Genomic DNA, 21,918 nt, shown 5'->3' on the forward strand with positions numbered 1-21,918 from the left:
ATCCTGCTTCCGACAACCACCTGATTTAAATTTGACCAAACGATTCCAAGAGCCCCCACATGCACAGCTCGGGCGGTCACGCGGGGTGGAGTGCAGGTGTCTCCGAGCCTGGCTCCCTCCGTCAGCCCCCAGGACGGTCTTAACTCCCTCAAAACTAGCCTGTCCCCTGCTCAGTCCCACCCCGCTGCGCTAGCAGCGGAGAAGCGGGTCCCTGGGCAGCCCCCGATTCCCTGGGTCGGGGTGGGGGGGGGGGTACGTTGGGCGGGGCACTTCCCCAGATGCCGGGCCCCTCCCTCCTTCCTACCCGGCTGCTCGGCTACTCAGGACGCCCCCTAGCGGGGACCCTCCACCCTAACCTCCCTGAATTCTGCAGGATAGTGCAGACCCCCCTGGTCTGCGCACTCCCACTGTGGACTTGTCTGGTTTTCACTCCCCAGCAATGTGAAAACCAATAAAATTACTAAAGTAGTGGGGAGGCCAGAAGGCGGAGGCTGTACCATTTCTCCTCAATCATAGGAAGAATTGTCAGTAACAGACCCCGACCGGAGACAATCATCAATTATAGCCCCCCCCCCCCCCCAGGGACAGGTGGGTACGTCATCTCCTACGGGAAACCGCCACCCCTGCCACTCAGCCGCCAAGAACCTGCCATCGCCATGACCTCTTGCATTTCTCCGGTGGACTAGGTTCAAAACAACCCTCCCCAAGCCCCTTCCAGAAAGCACCGTCCCTGTCCTTTGTTTGTTGGACTTGCCTATGGTTTTGCCATGGCTTGCGAGTCCCGGATTCCAGATCGCTGCTATTCCTGAAGAAGCCCACGTTTGCTGATCAAAGAACACACGGTTTTATTTTTAAGGTCGATAGCAGGAAATATAAACTGATACAAGCCATGGGGCATCTTCGGGGTGGGCTTGGAGGGCGCCCAGCACTGAACGTGAAACTTTCTCAGTGCACACCCCTGGGAGACCCCCTTGGGAGACTGGCCCCCTGGGAGACCCCCTTGGCCCCCCTCCCCTCCACCGGCCCACCTCCTCAAGCACAAAAGTCCTCGAGGTGCGGGGGGGAGGGGGGGGGCTGTTTCTGATAAGTCATCCAGGAGTCTTAGCAGCCTGTTGGTCAGAAGCAGAATCAAGCGGCCTCTGAGCCCAGCCAGTATTTCCATCATCATCGTCACTGTCACCGTCACCATCACCATCATCACCGTCCTCACTATGACCAGCTTCTGCTCCCCCATGCCTCCAGAGAGCTTGTCTCCGCACCCAGCCCTCCCACCCCAGCCCCCCAGCTTGCAAGAAGGTGCTGCTACCCAGGAACGCGACCCTCACCTGTCCCCGCGCAGCTGCCAGGGCCCCTCGCCGCCGCCGCCGCCGCCGCCGCCGCCGCCGCGGCCGCCGCCGCCCGGCTTTTATGCAGCGCCCGCTCCGCCCCCTCGCCCTCGTCGCCCCCGCCTCCGAGGAGAAACGAAACTCAGGGGATGCGAGGGAGCTAGACCCGCCTGGTGCAGGAAGGAAACCGAACCCATCACCCCCCACCGCCTCTCCCCACGCCCCCCACCGCCGCCCGGTGCCTGTCGGCTGCCGCAACTTTTCCCGGGGCTGCGCGCGCCCAGCCCCATCCCAGGCCCGCGCGCTCGTGTCTCTGCGAGCTGCGAGGAAATGCAGATTCTGGGGCCCAGACCTGCCGACCCAGGAACTCAAGTGCAGGGCCCAGGAAGCCCCCCACCACTCCGAGAGCAGTCTGAGAACCGCTGCCCTACTGGCCTTGAGCCATCCGGAGCAGAATGCAGCCTTGAACCTAGACACGCCCATTCCCTTAAACCTGGTCTTCCTTTCCAACCCTCTGATAATTGGCACGGATAATTGGCCGTCTGAAATTCCTGCTAGCGGTTCACAGGGATCATTCCGGACCCAGCAGGAATTCCCAAGCGCTCTGCCAATGGCCAACTTCCCCTTCCCCATGCAGACAGCTATTAACCTTAAAAATAAAGGTTATTTTACCACCACAAGATGCATTTATTTGGGAACAGTAGAGAATTGCACATTGGGACAAGCAAGCTGCGGCAAAACCACACGCAAGTCATTTTACGGAGAAGTTGGAGGAAGTTGGGACGTTTTGGGTTTTTTTTTTTTAATGTTTATTTCTTTACTTTAAGTTTATTTTGAGACAGAGAGAGGGAGAGAGAGAATCTGAAGCAGACTGCTGCTGTCAGCGCCGAGCCCAACGTGGGGCTTGAATCATGAACCGTGAGATCAGGACCTGAGCTGAGATCGAGTGCTGATGCTCAACCCACTGAGACATCCAGGCGCCCGGGGAGGAGCGGTTTCGAGCGCAAGACTGTTGGAGAAGAGCAGGCATTGGGGTGATGGCAGTTTCTCCTTGGCTGAGCTGCAGGGGCGGGGCTTTCCAGTAGGAGAGGCGGGGCACACGTGTCTCCCCGCTAGGCGCCCTCCCCCAACTGATGGCTCTGTCCTCTGGGGAGTCTTCTGCTGGGTCTGTGATTGATGACTCTTCCTGTCATTGACCCGGAGTGGTGGCCCCCCCTCCTAACCTCCCCAGCCAGCAGCCAAGTCCACTTTCGTGAGTTTCCCTTTATTCATTTTCGCCGGATCCACACCAACTTCCTCCTTGTCCTCCTGGAGCCCTCTCTGGAGTTGGGCTCACCTGATTTCTCCAGGATAGAAATGGGTGGAAAGTGGAGGCTGAGGTCAAGCAGGCTCCAGAGTGGCCCTCTGTAGATGGAGAGTGACATATCCTTTTGGAAGGGGCTGGCCACCTATCTCCATTCTCCTTAGCTCAGCTCAGAGTCCCAGACAACAAGCTCCCCAAAACCGTGATTAGGAAGGGTCGCCCCCACTCCATCCAAAGACCCAGAACCCACCCCGGCTCCAAGTCCTGGGGTCGGGCAAGCCTAGATGGAAACAAATTCAGTGTGGCTCACCCCGAGAAGGGGAGGAGGCCCCACAATACAACTCTCTGGCTGAAGTCCCCTTGTTCTGCAGGGTCCATTGCTGGGTCCCGGCAGCCCCATCCAGGGTGGCCGGCTGGGAGACGCATACTGTCCCCATAATTAGCGAGGAACGTTTGTCCAGCCACTCATCACCTCTGGGCCTCAGTGCCTTTCTCACTAGGAGGAAGAGTGACACCCTTTCCTGATGGGCTGTGAGCAGGATGGAGGAGGGAATGTGCCATCCGTACACGGAAAAGCGAGAGCAGCCAGGCAGAGACACAAGACTTCACTGCGAGGAGGGATGAGACTTTTTCAAACCACAGGAGGCTCTCCCCAGCCCCCCTTGTTGAGGAATAAAATCAGAAAGCGCCATGGGCGAAAGCGAAAACCAAGTGGAACCAGCCAACGCCAGGGCCAGGGCTAGGCGAAGGTGAGTGGCGTGTCTGGTGTGCCAAATTTAAGGAGCCGCTCACGCGCTCGCTCTCAGTGGCGCAAGCGGCTACTTACATTGGCGCCCGGACGCTCCAGGAGCCTCCCTCTCATGACTCCAGTGACTCCTGGTCTGAGATGTTGGTACCTCGCTGTTTCTAATTGGCTCCTTATATGAACTTCCCTGAAGAGCCCAGGGGCTTGTTAGGGGTGAAATTCGGAAATAATAAAATAATAACTCATGTGCACCGTGGAAGTATGTGCTACGTGTCAGCCTGTGAGAATAAGTCACCTTCACAACCATCCTATGAGAGGAGTACGGTTATCACTCCCATATGACACATGAGAAGACAGAGACCAAGGAATTAGGCCACCGTTGGGTCCCCTAACTAGGAAGCAGCCAGGAAGTGGGAGAGCTAAGATCACAGTCTAAGGTTTCACTCCCTGTGCTCTAGAATCTTCCCCCACCATCCTAAAATCAACAAGATCCAGCTCCTGTCCTCCAGAAGCTCACAGCCTTCCCCCTGAATTGCTGACGATTCCTTCTCTACCAAAGAAACACTGATTACATTCTCTGAAGTAAGTGTCAAACCCTGAGCCTTTGAGAATTAGCCTTCAGGATCAGCACCCTACTCAGACATCCCTAAACGCGGCCGGCAATTCTGGTGGCCTGTCCTTCCCCCTAGGCTCCCGGAGACATTCTCCTGCCCTGCCAAGTCCCAACTGTGATGTTCTCTGTCTGTGCAGCTGCCCCTGGGAGCTCCTTTCAAGCCTGGGTCGCCCTCAGCTCCTGGGGCTCCCACCATGGCACAGCTGGCCCTGCCCTCTTACTATTGTCTCCTGTGCCCCAAAATAATCTGGCAAAAAACACAGCATCCACACGGAAGCATAGTAGTAGGCAAACAGTCACACTGACCCCACCCCCTGCTGCCAGCGCAGCCCAGGGTGCCCAGGGAGCTCCAGATCCCTCTGGTCCTTGTCCAGCCCTCTCTCCAGCTGCCAGCCTGGCCCCGGGCCTGCGGAGGAGAGCTGGTGCTCATGGAAAGCCGTGACGGGCAAGCTTCCACGCCATCACCCCCTACCTCCAATCCAGTGCATGTCCTCGACTCCCTGCGGGGAGTGGACAGCACCCTGCTTAAATGCTGCGGGGTCGCCCGCTGCAGGGGTGGGGGTGGGTGGGGTAGTCCCAACTGCTCAGCTTGGTGTGCCAGGCCTGGCCTCACCTGGCTCAGCCCCACCCCCACTGCTTCTTGTAACACCTTGCTCACTACACACAACTCCTGCGGCTCAGGGGTGCTCCTCCTCCTGCCCCTCCCTGCACACTGGGCCGCTTTCCAGGTCACAGCCTCCGGCCATCCTTCCCCAGACCCGGTGGACTTGCTTCCCGGGCGCCCCCCTGTTCCCTCCCACCCGCACCCACCCACCTAGCGTAGTGTCAGCACACTGCCTTGACCTCTGTGAACGCCCATTTCTGCCCCCAGGTTGTCCACGGGGCAGCTCCGGGCCCGAAGCGTTGCTGTTGTCCTTGGGACCTAGCAGAGTTGGTGGCACATAGCATTTCAACGGATGTTTCTAGAATGAACTAATAAACGAATGAATGGTGAGTCTGAGAACCGGCTCCGATCTTGCAGACCCGGTCCTCAGACGACCTCTGGCGAATTACCCTGAGCATCTCCTCCCTGATCTTCCGTTTCCCAGTCAACTCAGGTTCAGTTTCAGTTTCTTTTCTCCTTCTTGGTTCCCAGAAAAGGAAGTGAAGAGGGAGACTCTAAGATTCCAGGAACTAGAAAGGGAGAGACAGAGAGAGAGGCGGGGGTGGGCGGTGCCGGAGGCGGAGGGGCGGTGCCTGGGGGCGGAGCCGGAGTCGCGGAGCCGGAGGCGAAGGGGCGGAGTCTGAGGCGGAGGGGCGGTGCCGGAGGCGGAGGGGCGGTGCCAGGGGAGGAAAGCAGAGACCAGGAGGGAGCGGAAACCTAGGCGGTGAGGGCAGTGAGGGAGGCGGAGGGAACCGAGCCGGAGGCGGGGCGGACGGGCGGACGGGCGGACGGGCGGACGGGGTGGGACAGGTGGAGGCTCTCCGGCTGGGGTGCCTCGGGGTGCCTCTCGAAGGCCCAGCGCAGCCTGGACACGGTTCTGGCGGTGCCGGGGGAGGGAGTTGGGGAGGGGACGGTGACGGAGAGGAGGTTGGGGTTGGGGCGGCGCCCCGAACCGCAGAGGTCGCTGCGCCCACCTCTGACGCCGTCCTTGCCCGGGGGCAGAGCAGTGCGCTCCCGAGCGGCGTCCCGGAGCGCGGAGTCCAGGGTACGTGTCCCTGTCCCCGTTTTTGTTTTCTCCTCCGTAGACCCTTGCCGTGGATCGGTGCTTCTCAAAGGAGGGCCCAGCAACACTGGCTTCACCTGGAAGCTTGTCAGACCTGCAGGGTCGAGGGCCACCTGAAGATCACTGAATCCATCTGAGTTTCAAGAGGGTTCTCCAGATGATTCGTTTGCAGTTAAAGCGTGAGAACCCGGAGCCTGCAGGGTTGCTGTTTATTTGGTCCTTAAGGCCAGGGTCCGATTTTGCCTTCTCCGCGGCCCTCTGCGAGCCAGAGGAGATAGAAACTGAAAAGTCTGGCGAAGCTGACCTGGTTGGTGGCCCTGGGCCCCGGCTTGGTGCCGTGCGGCCCACCCAGCCTGCAGCCACGGGAAGGCTGGTGGCCTAGCCTTTTCCTGGGATACGGCCAGCTGTCTTCTCTGGCATTCGCCTGGTGATCAGCGCTCTGTGAAAGCTTATCTTTCAGATAAAGGAGGAAACAGCGCTGCGGCCTGCCCTCCCAGGACCTTTCCCAGGGAGCTTATGGGAATTGGCACAACCACTGGAGAATTCCCCCTAATTCTCAAATTCCACCCCAGGCCGCCTCCTTCCTCCTCTGCCTGCAACCGGGCTCAGTGTTTCATAGTCTAGAAAGTGGGGTGCTTGCTTCGGCGGCCCGTATATGGTGTAGGAAGTGGAGAGACCCCCAACACAATACCTCTGTTAAAAATGCCACCTTGTGGCTGTGGAGCATTCCCCGGATATTGACCTCCCGCCCCCGTAAGGTAGCCTGCCAATTTCTTTACACACATGGTCTATAGAAAAGAATCAGTCAGCTAGGAAATGGGGGCTCAGAGAGGTGGGCTCTTGGCCCAAATCACACAGCTGGTGAGAAAGGGAAATCCCTTTCCACGCTCTCATGAGCCATCCTGTTCTTCCTGTTGTCACTGCAGTCACCCGCCAGCCATCACTCATTGCCTCGAGACAGCATCCGCCGCGTGCCAGGCGCCCCAGGTGTCATGACGGAAACAGGCGCGTGCGTTGAAGAGTCGTTGCCACACTACCTGTCTTCACACTCACTTGGGCAACCTTAAAAAAAAAAGCCACTCACTTCTATTTACAAAATGCCGTCCTGATCCTGATAATCCTATAGACCTTCCATGTGGGTTGCCCTGTTGTGGTAAAGTCCCAGCAGGCGACGTGGCAAAGAACGGATGTCTTTGGCCAAAGGCCACCCAGCGCCTGAGGCCTGTCCACAGACAGGAGAGTGAGCTTGGAGCCCGTATCAGTTTCCTGCAGCTGCTATAACAAATTGCCACAAACACAGTGCCTTACAACAACAGAAACTCTCTTACAGTTCTGAGGCCACAAGTCCGAGGCCAGTTTCACGGGGCTGAGGTCATGGTGTTGACGGGGTCATGCTCCCTCAAGAGACTCTGGACAGAATCCTTCTGCTCGCCTTGTCCAGCTTCGAGAGCTGCGTTCCTGTTCTCTTTAGCTCGTGGCCCCTTCCTCCACCTCCAGAGCTGGCAGGGTGGTCCCTTCCGATCTGCCCCTTCTTTGCTTTGCCTCCCTCTCTCGAGGACACCTGTGATGGCGTCTGGGGCCCACGGGGACAACCCAGGGTCACCTTCCAGTCTCAGTCTGTAGTGTCCCCAGACCTGCAAAGACCCCTTTCTCCATTTAAATAACCTGACACCAGAGGAAGGAGGGTGACACTAAGAGAAAACAAGAGGCTTATCTGGGGTCTCAGAATGACACCTGCAAGAGCACCGATCCCAGAGTGACCAGAAAAAGTGTCCCGCTTGGGTAGGGAAAGCAAGGGGGGTTTTGTGAGAAAGAAGAAGAATCACCTATTTAGATAAACCAGGGAAGAGAGAAAACCTGTTAATTCCGCGCTAACCAGCTGAGCAGTTTTCAATCGCCGTCTAATCGATTCTTCTCTGCCTGCAACCAGGCTCGGTGTTTCATAGTCTAGAAAGTGGGGTGCTGTCGACACAAACTGTTCCTGGTCTGCATTAGTTAACTCTTTGCTCTTCCTAAAGTTCTATCAGCAGTTTTGGGGTCGAAGGCCAGTCGTTCTACAGGATGTGACAAACGGCTGCTTGTGAAACAATTACAGATGCTGGCCTGGTTTGAGAGCTCATTGGTTAGAAAGTGAAATGGAGCCTCATCATGGAGCCTCTCACGGGCAGAGATTTCGTACGGGTCCACGTCGCTTTCGCCGGCACCAGGGATCAGAGCCTGGCTATTTGGGGGGCCGTTATGCACCCCACCACAGAAGCTGGACCAACTCTGTGAGACCTCCCCCCACCCACACACACGCACACACACACACACGCACAGCCAGAGGCACCTGCCAGGGCCCATGTGAATTCCTGACCCGAAGAAACCGAGAGAGGAAATTTCGGGGGTAAAACTTGGGATAATTTGTTAGGTAACAATAGATAACCCACACACCATGTCACTGAGCATGACCAAAGGGGCATTGGAGGCCCTCCCCCCAACCAGGGGTAGAAACAAGATGGGGGAATCCGGATTTGTTTATCCCACCGGGTTGATACCTTTTCATGAATACCCTTCGGCCTCATCACTGAGGCGCTGATGGAAGGGAACACCACCCCCCTCACTGCCGCCCCTGTGAGGAGCATCAGGGGGGGTGTAAAGACGGGGTTGTGGATCCGTGCACCGTCAGCCCAGACTGGGGTTACAGCACGTGTCACCTGCCGGGGCTGTCCTGCAGCACCAGGGCCAGAGCCAGAGAAGGGAAAAGTCTGAGAGACGGACTATACTCACACGGCGGCCAGACCATCCGTAAAAACAGAGCTCTTGCAACAATCTGTTCTCTGCCATAACCGGCCCCGGGGGCCAGCCTGCTGGAAGTCAAACTTGCGGAAGACAGACTGTTTCCTACCCACGATCTCGAAAGTGAAGCAATAACCTCTACAGCGACTCGCCCCCAGGTGACCAGGGTTTGCTGAATAACTGACAGCTTCTCTCAAATTGTGTCCCTATTTCTGATTTAGGACTCACCAGAGAAAGCCAAATATATACGCCTAACCGGCCACAGGGGACGTCTGCTTCTAGCTCGCTGCCCTCAGCCCCCACCCAGGGCTCACACGGAGCCTTCTCCCTGCCTGTGAGGCTTTGCCCAAACCCCCGAGCGACGGTGGCTGACCTCCTCCTCCTCGTCGTCGTCAGCTCTCGCTAAATACCTTTGCTCCTTCCCCCTTGGGTGGTCTTCCTCTATTTCTGCCCTTGTTAGGAACAAAACGCCAGCCCACAGGCGCATTGCAGGAGAAAATGTACGTGTGTGCATATGTGTGCCTGTGTGTGTGAGTGAGTGAGTGACCCCGGGATAAGAAGGAAGAGCAGAGAACACGCCTGTTCCTTTACTCCCATGTTTTGTGCAATGAAGGTTCCCCACGGATGTAGGGGCGGGTGTGGCAACAGGCAAAGCCGGTCTCCCCTGGCTTCTGTCGGCTCAGCTGGACCACATTTCCCAGCCTGCCTTGCAGTCCGGCGAGGCCCTAGGCCTGCCTCTGGAATGTGGGAGGAAGCGAGGCACACAGCTCCTGAGCCTGGCTCCTGGAAACTTCCAGAAATCCTCTACACTCCCCCGTTCCTCACCTGCTGGTCAGATGCAGAGGGTCTGGTGGAGACTCGAAGGAGCCGGCGATGGTGGGGCCATGACGTAGAAGGATGCCGGTGGCCCAGGGACAGTGTGGCTCAGAACCCTGCCAGTCGGCCTAGGACATCCGTGATGTGAGCAAGGGGCACGGCCGGGTCGTGGTAAGCTGCGGAGGTCTTGAGGTGCTTGTGGTAGCCGTGAGCTTATTCCGATGGGAACGTGGGCCCCGCACTCAGCCCCACGCTCTGACCTGCTGGGAAGCCAGGTGTGGTGGGCCACCTCTTCAGAAGCCACGTTCAAGGGCTAACCCCCAGAGCCTCTACGGACCTAGAGAGTGCAGAAGAGAGGTGTTTGATGAGCGGGAAGAGTCGCTGGATTTGGGGGACAGGTAGCTCATAGAAATGGTTTCACTTAATGTTCCTAAAATCCCCCTGAAATTGACTATTGCTTAGCGTGACGAAGAAAATAAAATTAGCTGTAATCCTCCAATCTAGAGATGACCACTGGTAGGAAGCTCGACATTTTTTTAAAACGTGTATTTTTCTGCACGCCTGGGGGGCTCAGATGGTTGAACATCCGACTTGGGCTCAGGTCACGATCTCGCGGTTCGTGGGTTCGAGCCCCGCATCGGGCTCTGTGCTGACAGCTCAGAGCCTGGAGCCTGCTTCGGAGTCCGTGTCTCCCTCTCTCTCTGCCCCTCCCCTGCTCACCCTCTGTCTCTCTCAAAAATAAGTAAACATGAAAAAAAATATTTTTTTCCTTATAAAACTTCTCTTCAGGGCTTCACATAGCAGCGGGAGCTCATCACAGCCAGAGAAACAGGACAGATGACAATCAGCATCACGCCGGCTCGTTTCTCCTGGGGGTGGTAAACACGACCGTGGTCAACAGTGGGGAGCAGGTGGCACAGCCAGATTCCTCTGAGAGTGACCGGCTCAGGGACACCGTCTCCAACGACCAAAGTCTGGAGCTAAGCCAGAGCAGCCGGTCACCCTCATCATGCATTTGTTCCATAAGATGTCATTCATTAAGCAGCTACTAGGTAACAGGTGCCATGTAAGATCCCGGAAATACCAAAGAAGAATACGATACGGACCTCCCCGCTCTGGGGTCTTATAATCTGATGGTGGGAAGATGAATTAACAAAGAAAGAAAGCAGTATTTGAGAACCCCGTAACTGGGGGGCTGTGGGGCCCAAGGCCCGGAGAGCCATCTCTCCCGGCAGAGGGGACTGCCCCGGGCGTGTGTGCCTGTCAGACCCAAACTCTGGTGCTGCGTGCAATCCAGCGAAGGTGGACACGGAAGGCGACAGAGTGCGGTCCCAGATGCGGAGCCGCTTCGTGGGCCGTCTCACGGTGAATGCACGGCGGGAAACACCCCAAAGCATTGCTGCCCTTTTGTGCATCTGCCCCCTTTAACTGGATGATTTCCAGAGAGCGTGAGCCGGTCAGTTTCCTCCTTAAGGAATCTCCTCTCGGTGGAGGCGTCGCTGGGTTCCTGAAGCAGCCGGGAAGAGTGGTCTGTCTCCTGTAGTATCTGCATCGTGGCTTTCTGTAAGCGAGTGCCCGTTCGCTGCAGCATAAAATATTGAATTGCGAATGGGATCCGCTTGGCCAGACGTTTGCTGGTTTCCTGGAAGAGGGAGGAAGAAGGGTCAGCCGGAGGGGTCTCGGCCTGTGCTTGCAGGGAAGCCTTGGGATTCTCGGATGAGTGGATAGTTGCCTTGAGAGGTCCCGGTGGTCCCGTCCACCCCACTCCAGTGGTCAGCATCCAACCACGGCAAGGCGCTCTCTGTGCTGCCCCGAACTCTAGGATTAGGCATTCTCTCTGGCACTATGAACCCACCCTGTAAGCTGGCAGACCCATAGCACGTTCTGGACATCCCAGCCTTCACAGGAGCTCCTCCCCCTCCTCCACCCCCACGCCTGCTCCACCTCCCAGAGAGACCTCTGGGCCCCTTGATCCCCTGGCCCCTCCTGGGAGCTGATCAGGATGTGCTTCAAGGCTCACCTCGTTCCCTCTCTTCACAGGGATGCCCAGTTTGCCTGGCAGCTGGGCCCCACATCTGGATAACTACTTTCTATTCTGATGAAGAAAAGGCTTCCAGAGTTGGGCTGCTTTGCGGGTTAAAAGCCACCTCCCGTTCTATGCACCCCGCGTGGGCGGAGGGTTGGAAACCTTGGAGGTGACTGGGCTACGGGATCTAGGGAAAGGGTTTTTCCTTCCTGTCTTGTGGACTCGGTGAGTTCGAGGCTGCTCCAGACCTGAGTGCCTTCTGAACCTCAAGGAAAACCAAATTACAACGAGTAAAGTTAGTGCTGGTTGTATTTTGCTGAATTCCAATAATAGTGGCTTGGTAATAGATGCATAGCATGAAATATAAAGAACTCTGCGGTTGGAACTGGTTTTGAGTACATGCTTTGCCGCATCAAAAACCTGATTCCGGGGCACCTGGGGGGGGGGCTCAGTCAGTTAATCTTCAGACTTCAGCTCAGGCCATGATCTCACAGTTCGTGAGTTCAAGCCCCTGTGTGGGGCTCTGTGCTGACCGCTCAGAGCCTGCTTGCGAATCTCTCTCCCTTTCCCTCTCTCTCTGCTCCTCCCCTGCTCTCTCTCATTCTCGCTCTCTCTGTCAAATATAAATAAACTTAAAAAAATTTTAATAAAGAAAATAAAAACCTGATTCCCGAATTAATTAAAAGTCCCTTGACAGGGTTACTGTTAAACTATAACTGAGATAATATGTATTTATCACTGCAGAAGGGATTTAATACACAGTAGCGGCCCCTCCCACCTTCTCTCAGTGACACAACTGTCAATCAGAGTGCCCGGCATCTGCCGGGCAAACACCCGTGGCACTGACCTACACGCTCACCAAGAAATACGCACTCGAGCACAACTCCATCTCAGTGATGGGCGAAGTCAAAGACCGATCATTTGAGAAAGACCGTTTCTACTCACGGTCCCACACGGGATTGCCCACTGGGTTAAAAACCTCTTCCCGGACTCTGTTCAGAACCACGCGGTAAATCTGGTCTTGACAAAGCCAGCTGTTCCATATTCCAAACTGAAGTCGGACCCGATTTTCTGCTGCCTCTGCTTGTTTCGTTTTCATGTGTTCAACTTTGTCCTGGTTGGATAAGAAAAAAAAAACCATGTTCCTTCTTTTCTCGCCCTTGTTTAAACATTGTAGGAGGCACTATTGTGTTGAGATGGAATTAAACACAATTTAAGTCAGAGAAGGCCTGGGATTTTACACGGTGACTTTAAGAAGGCCCTCGGCAGCCCGTGCTGCTGTCCTCATCCGTCCTGTCCTCTGTCCCTTGCAGGTCCTGCCCTCTCCACGGCCGTGGGGCCTCCTCTCCAGCCTGGAGAAATGATGATCCAGGACCAGGCCTGTCCCCCAACCCCTGGTGAGGCACCCGGGGGCTCAGACACAGCCCCTAGGAACGGTGGAGCGGTCATAAGTCAGGTATCATTTTTACCAACTGGCCAAAGAGGTAAAAGACAGTCAGTTGTTGTGGGAAAATGGCAGAAATCCTTTTTCCTGCTCACCTGAGTTGTGGAATGAGATTCAGACCCACCGACCCAGGCCTGGGCAGAAGAGGGTTTTTATCTAGAGCGCAGAAGGAAGCTGGACATCCCTGGCACCCCATTACTGAGAGGGGGATCAGAGTTGTTGAAGGGGGAACCCACACAGCTGTGGCAGTATGTTTAAGTCCAACTTAGAAAGATTTTGGAATAGGACTAGTGGACAATTCTGTCTTTGTAGTAAAGATTCAAAGAACGGGTCAGACAGCAGGCACAGTCATGTATTCAGAGGATCAGCACTAAGCCTACATCATCCTGGGCTGCAGAAGATAATGCAGAAATGACAACTCGGCCGGGTGCTTCCTTCCATCTCTCCCGGGGAGCACGAACTAAGTCCTGAGCAGGTGCAAAACGGCAGATGCTCCTGGAGCGGCCGGCCCAGCAAGCCCACGGCTATAACCTTGGCCTCAACTCAAAAAAAATTGTTTTAATATTTATTTATTTTTGAGAGAGAGAGATACAGAGTGTGAGCAGGTAAGGGGCAGAGAGAGAGACATACACAGCCTCTGAAGCAGGCTCCAGGCCCCGAGCTGTCAGCACAGAGCCTGACGCGGGGCTTGAACTCACGAACCGCGAGATCTGAGCCGAAGTCGGACGCTCAACCGACTGAGCCACCCAGGCGCCCCTGTGGATGATATTTCTAACTGCAATACCAAACAAACCACCGTGGTGAATTCTATAAATTCCCCAGACATTTTAAAGATAGGAACTTTTTGAAATTTAAGTCTGGCTTACCCACTGTACCCTAAGGCAATGTTTCTAAATGGAGATTTTTTTCTTTTCTTTCTTTAAAAAAATTTTTAATGTTTATTTATTTTTGAGAGAGAGAGAGAGAGAGAGCATGAGCAGGGGAGGGACAGAGAGAGAGGGAAACACAGAATCCAAAGCAGGCTCCAGGCTCTGAGCTGTCAACACACGGGGCTCGAACCCACAAACCACGAGATCATGACCTGAGCTGAAGTCGGACACTTAACGGACTGAGCCACCCAGGTGCTCCGAACGGAGGTTTTTTTTCATAATGAGAAAAAATTTATGATCTGATAATGCTAATTTAAAGAAAACTGACTTTTTTTTTTTTAATTTTCAAGTAGATTGCGTGCCCAGCGTGGAGCCCGATGTGGGGCTTGAACTCACGACCCTGAGATCAAGACCTGAGCTGAGATCAAGAGTTGGATGCCCAACTGACTGAGCCACCCAGACGCCCCGAGGAAAACTGACGTTTAGGAAACCAAATTGTTATTCTATGAAAATACATTTCAGTTGAGGGTATTCACCCTGAGAGAGAAGCTGAGTGTTTGTAACTCGTAGAGAGCACTGGATTCGTTCAATGGAAACAGAAACCTATTATTACAGCACTTGCAGATCTCCCGAGAACACATCCAGACACGAAGAGTGCTGGTTTTATTACGTGCTAAAACAAAGATACAATGCACGCATGCGCGCGCACACACACACACACACACACACACACACACACACCCTCCTGGCATCAGGGCTATAGCAGAATGAAAGTTGGAACTTCCCCAGGCAAAGCAAGGACACTCTTAGCAAACCACTGACCCGTGTGCTCGCTTCGGCAGCACACACGAAACCACTGACCTCTTCGGTCGGTCGTGCACTAGGGGTGAAGACAAGAAGGGGAGAGAAGTAAGTCGAACTGTCCAGCCTCAAAACGAAGAAGCCAGAGAAAGTTGGAGGCGGTGGAATTGTCTCCTGGTGCGGGCGGGGCTCCACGTTGGTGGCTGGGAAGCAGTTGGAGGAAAGCCTAAGGGGCCCCGTGGTCTCTTGCGTGGGCATGTTCACCTGTCTGCACGCTTCTTACGTGCCAGAAGTAGCTTCTGGTCTTGGGAAACATGACACCGTGTTTAGGCGGAGCCTCGTCCTAGGACTTGCTGTTTGGGGTACTGGCTGCAAGTGTGAGAACCCAGTTTTTAAACTCCTCCCTGATTTTGTTGTCTAAGCAGGTCTCGTTCTGCCTTATGACTTCTTCTCCTAACTTTCCGAGGTCCTGATTAAACACCTTACTTTTCCGAAAATGAGAGAGAGTCATCGATCTGAGAGTAACCGCATTAAAGAGCTGGGACCTGCCTGGGGCAGCAGCGTGTGGTTTTGGGCTGGGGGCCTCGAGAGGATCCCATCGGCCACCCAACCATCCCATCTCTCAGGCAAGACAAATGGAGGGCAGCTCCTGCGTAACGGGGCGGCCAGCACGCCACAGGCAGGGACGCGAGGAGGGCCATCTCAGGATGTGCTGGGCCACCAGGAAGGATGCGGCCGTCTAAAGGGAGCGGGTGACAGAGAAGCCAGTTTCTGTGCCTGTCACCTGGGGTCCCCGGGAATCCTCATGGATCAGAAAGAACACTTTATCCGCTTCATTGCTGGGGATGCCGCCTCCACACAGGTGTGGCCTCTCTGTCGCCCTCCGGTGGCTCTCCCTTATTTGCTTTTCTAATGACGGGAGCGATTTCTGAACAAAACAATAGCGAACGATGACACTCCGCAGCTTGATGGAACTGGCCGACAGATTTCTTCGATACGTGGGCCGAATCCCCTGTGACAGCATTCGAGGGGGTCCGGAATTTCTACTTTTGTGCGAAGTTCGCTAAGACGGGCCCCTGTTGTGGCGCCTGGGTGGCTCAGCTGGTTAAGTGTCCAATGCTTGACATGGGCTCAGGTTATGATCTCGCGGATTCGTGAGATCGAGCCCCGTGTTGGCCTCTGCACTGACAGTGTGGAGCCTGCTTGGGATTCTCTTTCTCCCTCTCTCTCTCTCTCTCTCTCCCCCTCGTCTCCACCTTCTCTCTCTCTCTGTCTCAAAATAAACAAACATTTGTAAAAAAATGTTTAAGATGGACACCTGTTGAAGAGCCCAAGGATGGCTTTGCATGCAATACAGCTCGAATGACCCGGTGTGCAGTTTTGTTATGTCACTGGAGTGGGGAAGTGCCAAGAAACGGCCGGGCTTGGGTTTGCCTTTGCGCTTTGTATTTAGAGAACAAGTACACTTGAAAATAACGTAAGCTCTCTTTACGAAAATGCTCTGTCGGTGATAATTTGAGTGTTATAAACTGATAAATGGCGCTTTGGTAGGGGACGTGACCTGGATATTGGTGGCAGGCGGGGTACAGTCCTAACCAATCAACGATGGCGATGGTAATGAAGGGGAGGAGAAGGAAGGACACAGAGAGGCACGACAGAGGGTTGTCTTTGGGCCAAGCACCCTCCACACCTCAGTTAAACGCCCCCCCCCCCCCCCCAACTGCAGGACAAAGCACGTGGCTTGGTTGCTTCTCTGTTTTACAAGAGAGGAATCTAAGGCTCAGAGAGGCTAATTGCCAGATACCGCCACGGAGCGAGTCAGTGGTGGAGGGTCCCAGGGCACACCCAGCTCACCGCCTCCGCAGCCCGTGCAGGTGGACACGGACGCCTGAGTGCCCAGCGGGTCCAGCCTCTGCCTCGGCGAATGAGGTCCCCGAGCCAGGCGGGAGGAGTGTGTTGGGGTCTAGAGGCAGTTTGTGGATTACGTACCGAGGCCTCGTAAAATGTGGATGACGTTGGATGACGCCAGGAAGTCAAAAGGTCTCACAGGTGCCTTGGGGGGGGGGGAGGGGCAGTTTGAATCTATAGTTGGAAATGTATGAGATTGTTTCCTGATCCTTCAAATCATCATTATCATAATCGTTATGAATTTTTAAAAACTAACTTAAAATATCACAAACGTAAAATGAAGGTTTGAATGTAGACGATTTAAATATTGAGAAATGTACTATCAAAAACGGCTATCAAAATGCAACGTCTTTTTGCAAAACACCAAGGTTTTTGTCAGTTCGACAAGGTTGTGTCTTTTAGACAGGGATACGTCTTTCGAAGCCCTCTTCTGTGAACTGAGGGGAATCCCACTAGAGTTGGGGCTCCTCAAGGTATGTTCCCTGGATCACCTGGGAAGTTAGAAGGGCAAACTCATTGCCCCCTCATCCCGCCGATTTATTGACCCAGAAACTTGGATTGGGACCCAGGAATCTGAATTTAAATAAACTTTCCAGGTGATTCTTTTTTTTTTTTAATTTTTTCAGTGCTTACTAATTTTTGAGTGACAGAGACAGAGCATGAGCAGGGGAGGAGCAGAGAGAGAGGGAGACACAGAATCCAAAACAGGCTCCAGGCTCCGAGCCGTCAGCACAGAGCCCGACGCGGGGCTCGAACTCAGATCATGATCTGAGCCCAAGCTGGTGCTTAACCGACTGAGCCGCCCAGTCGCCCCCAGGTGATTCTTGTACACATTGCAGTTGGAGGGCCACTGGCTTCTTTCTTCCAACTCAATGTTCTTGGGAGTACATGTTTCCTGGCTCAGAAGAATTCGTTGCTTTTGTCTGACAGGCTGGGAAAATAACTGGCTGTTTCACTGTCAAGGTCGACAAAGTGTGAACCTGTTGCAAAAGGATGCATTTGCTGAGTCAGTGTTCATTCCTTTTGCCCTCCTAAAGGGTTTATAGTTTTCTTCCTTCCCTTCTTGCTTCCCAGATTGATCGGCTCTTCGTTTTGACATTAGGCAGTTGTTACTTCCCAGTTTCGGAAGCTCCCCTGTGAGCCCCTGGCCACGAGCGATTTGGTTTTCAGAACGTGCTTGTTTCTTGGCTTGTGTGGGCAGCTCAGTGGGGTGTCTCAACCACCTCAGGACGGAGTGCCTTGGGTAGGCTGTAACTTTTGTAACTTGCAACTCGACCCGTTGAAACTCAACCCGTTGACTCACACTGACAAGGCAACGTGAGCCCATGGGTAAGTCTTCCTGCCAGACGGGGCACCGTGGCCTTTCCTTCCTCCCAGGAGAGCTCAGAAACAAGGCAGAGCACAAGGGCATTCACGAGGGACCCTGGTGTTAACGCTCAGGGAAACCTTGCTGCAAGGGAGTCGGGAAGCCAGGAGGGGGAGCTCTCCCGCCATACCACTGTCCAAGAAGTGTCCCTTACAGACCCGGCAGAGGACTCAACAGGAATCATCAACTGTAGGCCCCAACAGGAAGAGACGTGCACGGCATCCCCTACAAGCGACCAACCACCCCTGCAGCTCAGCCAGGGAAAAGCCGTCAGCACCCTGAACGCGTGCTTTTCTCCGATGGACTGAGTTCAAAACAACCCAACTTTCCCCTTCTTCTGTATAAAATAAAATTCTTCTCCTTTGTTTGTGGGACTTGCCTATGGTTTTGCCATGGCTTTTTACCCCCCAAATTGCAATTCTCTGTCATTCCCAAATAAATTCATTTTTGCTGGAGAAATAACTATTTCATTTCTAAGGCCAACAACCTATGTGAGTGATCATTTTGCCAATTCTGGGCTTTATAAGGGGGTCGGTAAGCTCACCTCCCCAGGATGACACATGCCTTCAGAAAAGCCAGGTAGTGCATTAGGGCGACAGTTGCTAATTACAGAGTGGGCCCAAACAATGGATCAGAACAGTGAGCCCAGAAATAAACCCACACACATGCAGTTAGCTGGTTTTTGATGGTGGGGCGGGGGCGGGGGCGGGGGGGGGGTCCAAGAATACGCCACGGGGAAAGGATAGTCTCTTCACCAAATGATGATGGAAAACTGGAGATCTACATGCAAAAGAATGCAACTTACACTATACACAAAAGTCAGCTGAAAATTGATCAAAGGCTTGAATGTAAGACCTGAGATGGTAAAACTCCTACAAGAAAACATAGGCTGAAATCTTCACGATATTGGTCTTAGAAATTATTTCACGGATATGATACCAAAAGCACTGGCCACCAAAGCAAAAACAGATAAGCTGGACTACAGCTTAGTGGAAGTGGAAAAGCTTCTCCACAGCACTGGAGACAATGAACAAAGGCAAAAGCAACCTACAGAATGGGAGAAGATATGTGCAAACCATATAACTGATAAGGGGCTAGTTTCCAAAATACTTAAAGAGCTCCCACAATTTAACAACGATGACAACAATAAAATCCCAAAAACCCAATCAAAACTGGGCCCAATACTTGAATAGAGATTTCTTCAAAGAAGACATACAAATGGCCGATGGGTCATGATCTCATGGTTCGTGGGATCGAGCCCTACACTGGGCTCTGTGCTGACGGTGTGGAGCCGGCCTGGGATTCTCTCTCGCGCTCCCTCTGCCCCTGACCCTCTCTCAAAAACAAATAAATATCAACATTTAAAACAAACCACACAAGTGTGAGCAAGGACGTGGGAAAATTAGAGCCCTTGTACACTGTTGGTGGCAATGCAAAATAATGCAGCCACCGTGGAAAGCCATAGAGATGTTCCTCAAAAAATTGAAATATGGAGCTACCATAGGATCCAGCAATCCCACTTCTGGGTATTTATCCAAAGTAGTTTAAATCAGGATCCCAAAGAGATATTAGCACTCCTTTGAGGATGCTGGCCCCATCACAAGATGTGGAAACAACCTAAGTGCCCATAGGTGGATGAATGGATAAAGAAAATACACACAAAGGAATAGGATTTGGCTTTTACAAAGAAGGAGATTCTGCAGCATGTGACAGCATAGATGGACCTTGAGGACGTTGGGCTGAGTGAAATAAACCAGCTACAGAAGGACGAAGACTGGACGATCCCACTTCCGCGAGCCATTTAAACAAGCCAAACTCACCGAACCAGGGGGCAGAATGAGGGTTGCCAGATGTTGGGGGAGGGGAAACAGGCAGTTGCTAATCAACAGGTGTGACATTTCAGTTATGCAAGATGAATAGGTCTAGACGTTGCCATACAACATCGTGCCTGTAGTTAACAAGACTGTATTGCGCACTTAAAAATTTGTTAAGGGGCGCCTGGGTGGCCCAGTCGGTTAAGCGTCTGACTTCAGCCCAGGTCATGATCCCGCGCTTTGTGGGTTCGAGCCCCGCATCGGGCTCTGTGACTGCCTCAGATTCTGTATCTCTGTCTCTCTCTGCCCCTCCCCTGCTTGCACTCTGTCTCCCCAAAATAAATAAATATTAAACAATTTTTGTTAAGAGGGTAGACCCCATGTTAAGTGTTCTTACCCCAATAAAATTAAATTTTAAAAAACGTACATGCTGTTTTCTAAGTGATGGGCACAATTCTAAGGGCTTTACAAATGTGAATGTATTTCATCAGAAAACGATTGATGGTGAAGGCCCAGAGAGGTTACGTGGCTTGCCCAGGGCCACACACCAGGCAGTCTGGCCGCAGAGTATTTGTTATTTACGCGAACTCAGGGAGGACCGCTGGGGCTCATTTTTCCGACACCGCTCTGAATGCTTCTCACGTCAGCAGTGAGTCCCCAGCACCTGGGCCCTCAGGATTTACACCCGGACGCACGATGACCGACCACTTCAATGCATTTGCTCATCCAAGACTTGACTTTCCCAAAGACCTTGAGTGGTGGTTTTCAAAGTGTCATCCCTGCACCAGTAACATTGGCCTCAACTGGGAACTTGATAGAAACATAAATTCTCGGGCCCCACCCCAGACCTGGCGTGACTATAAAACTTGTATAATTTTATCTCTATCACTTGGTAACCTTACCTTGGCCGGTTCCGGAAGGCAGGGCTGGCTCCCATGGAGTTCTGTTCTAGGACCGTCCTGAAGAATGTCACCTGAAATACCGATGTGTCTGGAAGAACATTTCTTCCTTCGTTGCCTCCGCCAACGTCAGCTTGTTCGTGATCTGATCTCCTGCTGGCTCCGCACGTCGCTATCCCGTAACCCTTCTCGAGACGGGACGTGATATTCCGCACCACACTCACGACAAGTTTTTCGGTGCCTTGCCCGCTACATCTGCTTTGGTCGGGATTCCTGTGAGATGGTTAGCGAAAGGCAGTGGAATGTTCCGTTTTCTCCTCAAATATACTTGAAGGCTGCGAGGCTCTGGGATCCTTCTTCGGCCAGGACCAGCGAAGCCTTCTGTTGCGATGGCCCCGCGCCTGACACCCTCTCGGTGCGTTCCATCGCCACCCCTCTTTTTTTTTTTTTTTTTTTAATTTTTTTTTTAACATTTATTTATTTTTGGGACAGAGAGAGACAGAGCATGAACGGGGGAGGGGCAGAGAGAGGGAGACACAGAATCGGAAACAGGCTCCAGGCTCCGAGCCATCAGCCCAGAGCCCGACGCGGGGCTCGAACTCACGGACCACGAGATCGTGACCTGGCTGAAGTCGGACGCTTAACCGACTGCGCCACCCAGGCGCCCCGCCACCCCTCTTATCTGCGTGTTTATTTGTTCTTTCGCTATGCAATTCATTAATTGCCTTGTGGGATTTATCGAACAAACGTTCCCGGGCGCCTGCTGGGTTCCAGACACCAGGCAGCGCGCATCACCATTACTGATCGACGCCCACCGGATTGCCCGCAACGGCTCAGTCCCTGCTGTGCAGAAGGTCGGTGCCCCTCTCAGGTGTCTCCTGTGACAGACTCACGCTGCCCTCCTCCTGTGGGTGCCTCCGTTGACATTGTCCTCCCGGCCTCCCTGTCTCCCCGCTGCCCCCACATACCCTCCCACTTGGGTTGGATCGAAAGCTTTGAATTCTGAGTATTTCTTTCGATTCCTGGGGCATCAAATGGCCACTGCATGTTTCTGTTTGTTTGTTTGTTTATGTTGGGAACCGAACGTCATCATTTTCGTCCTTGTTTCTAATTTGTGGTTAAGTCTGGGCATCTGGCCTATCATTTCCTGAAACCTTCCTGGCCTCTAAGCAGCTGAATGTCTGTCTCTCTGTTTTACCTTCCTATGGGCAGAAGTTGTCCTTCCTGTTACTAACAGAGCCGACACATCTCTGAATGTACGCCCGCACTTCCCAAAGGAGAGGAGAGGACCCTCCAGTGGGAGAGGAGGCAGCAAACCTGGGGAAGCCCCTCCTGGGAGCCAGCAATCTTTCAGGAATGCCTACATCCCTGTCCTTTATCCTGAGAAAAAGTGGGAAGATAATAAAGAGTGAGACTTGCTATCAGAATTCACGCTCGGTTGGATGAGCCACAGACTCCGGATCCCAGCTCAGGTCAGGATCTCACCCTTTGGGAGTTCGAGCCCT

At 53.6% G+C, this 21,918-nt stretch overlaps 2 protein-coding genes across 4 annotated transcripts in view; one reads left to right on the plus strand and one right to left on the minus strand.

Annotated features, from left to right (window-relative positions):
• The window catches only part of MX1 (MX dynamin like GTPase 1), a 36,976-nt gene extending 27,199 nt beyond the window's left edge, over positions 1–9,777 (minus strand). Inside the window, exon 1 of one of the 3 annotated variants that reach the window (XM_045036588.1) lies at positions 9,296–9,777. The gene's annotated coding sequence lies outside the window, so the exon portion shown is untranslated. Of the gene's footprint in view, positions 1–1,325; positions 1,407–9,295 lie in introns of those variants that run through there. The other 2 variants (XM_023238713.2, XM_023238714.2) reach the window with 2 other exon arrangements.
• On the plus strand, positions 3,319–13,771 carry LOC109491635. Its single transcript, XM_045036450.1, has 5 exons — positions 3,319–3,377; positions 4,373–4,431; positions 5,364–5,674; positions 6,619–6,697; positions 12,626–13,771. The coding sequence occupies exons 1-5, from the start codon at positions 3,319–3,321 to the stop codon at positions 12,853–12,855; spliced, it is 738 nt and encodes a 245-aa protein (XP_044892385.1). The 3' UTR covers positions 12,856–13,771.
• Positions 13,772–21,918: the final 8,147 nt, after the last annotated feature.

Source organism: Felis catus, chromosome C2, assembly GCF_018350175.1.
Source record: "Felis catus isolate Fca126 chromosome C2, F.catus_Fca126_mat1.0, whole genome shotgun sequence".
In the NCBI taxonomy this organism is placed as follows: domain Eukaryota; kingdom Metazoa; phylum Chordata; class Mammalia; order Carnivora; family Felidae; genus Felis; species Felis catus.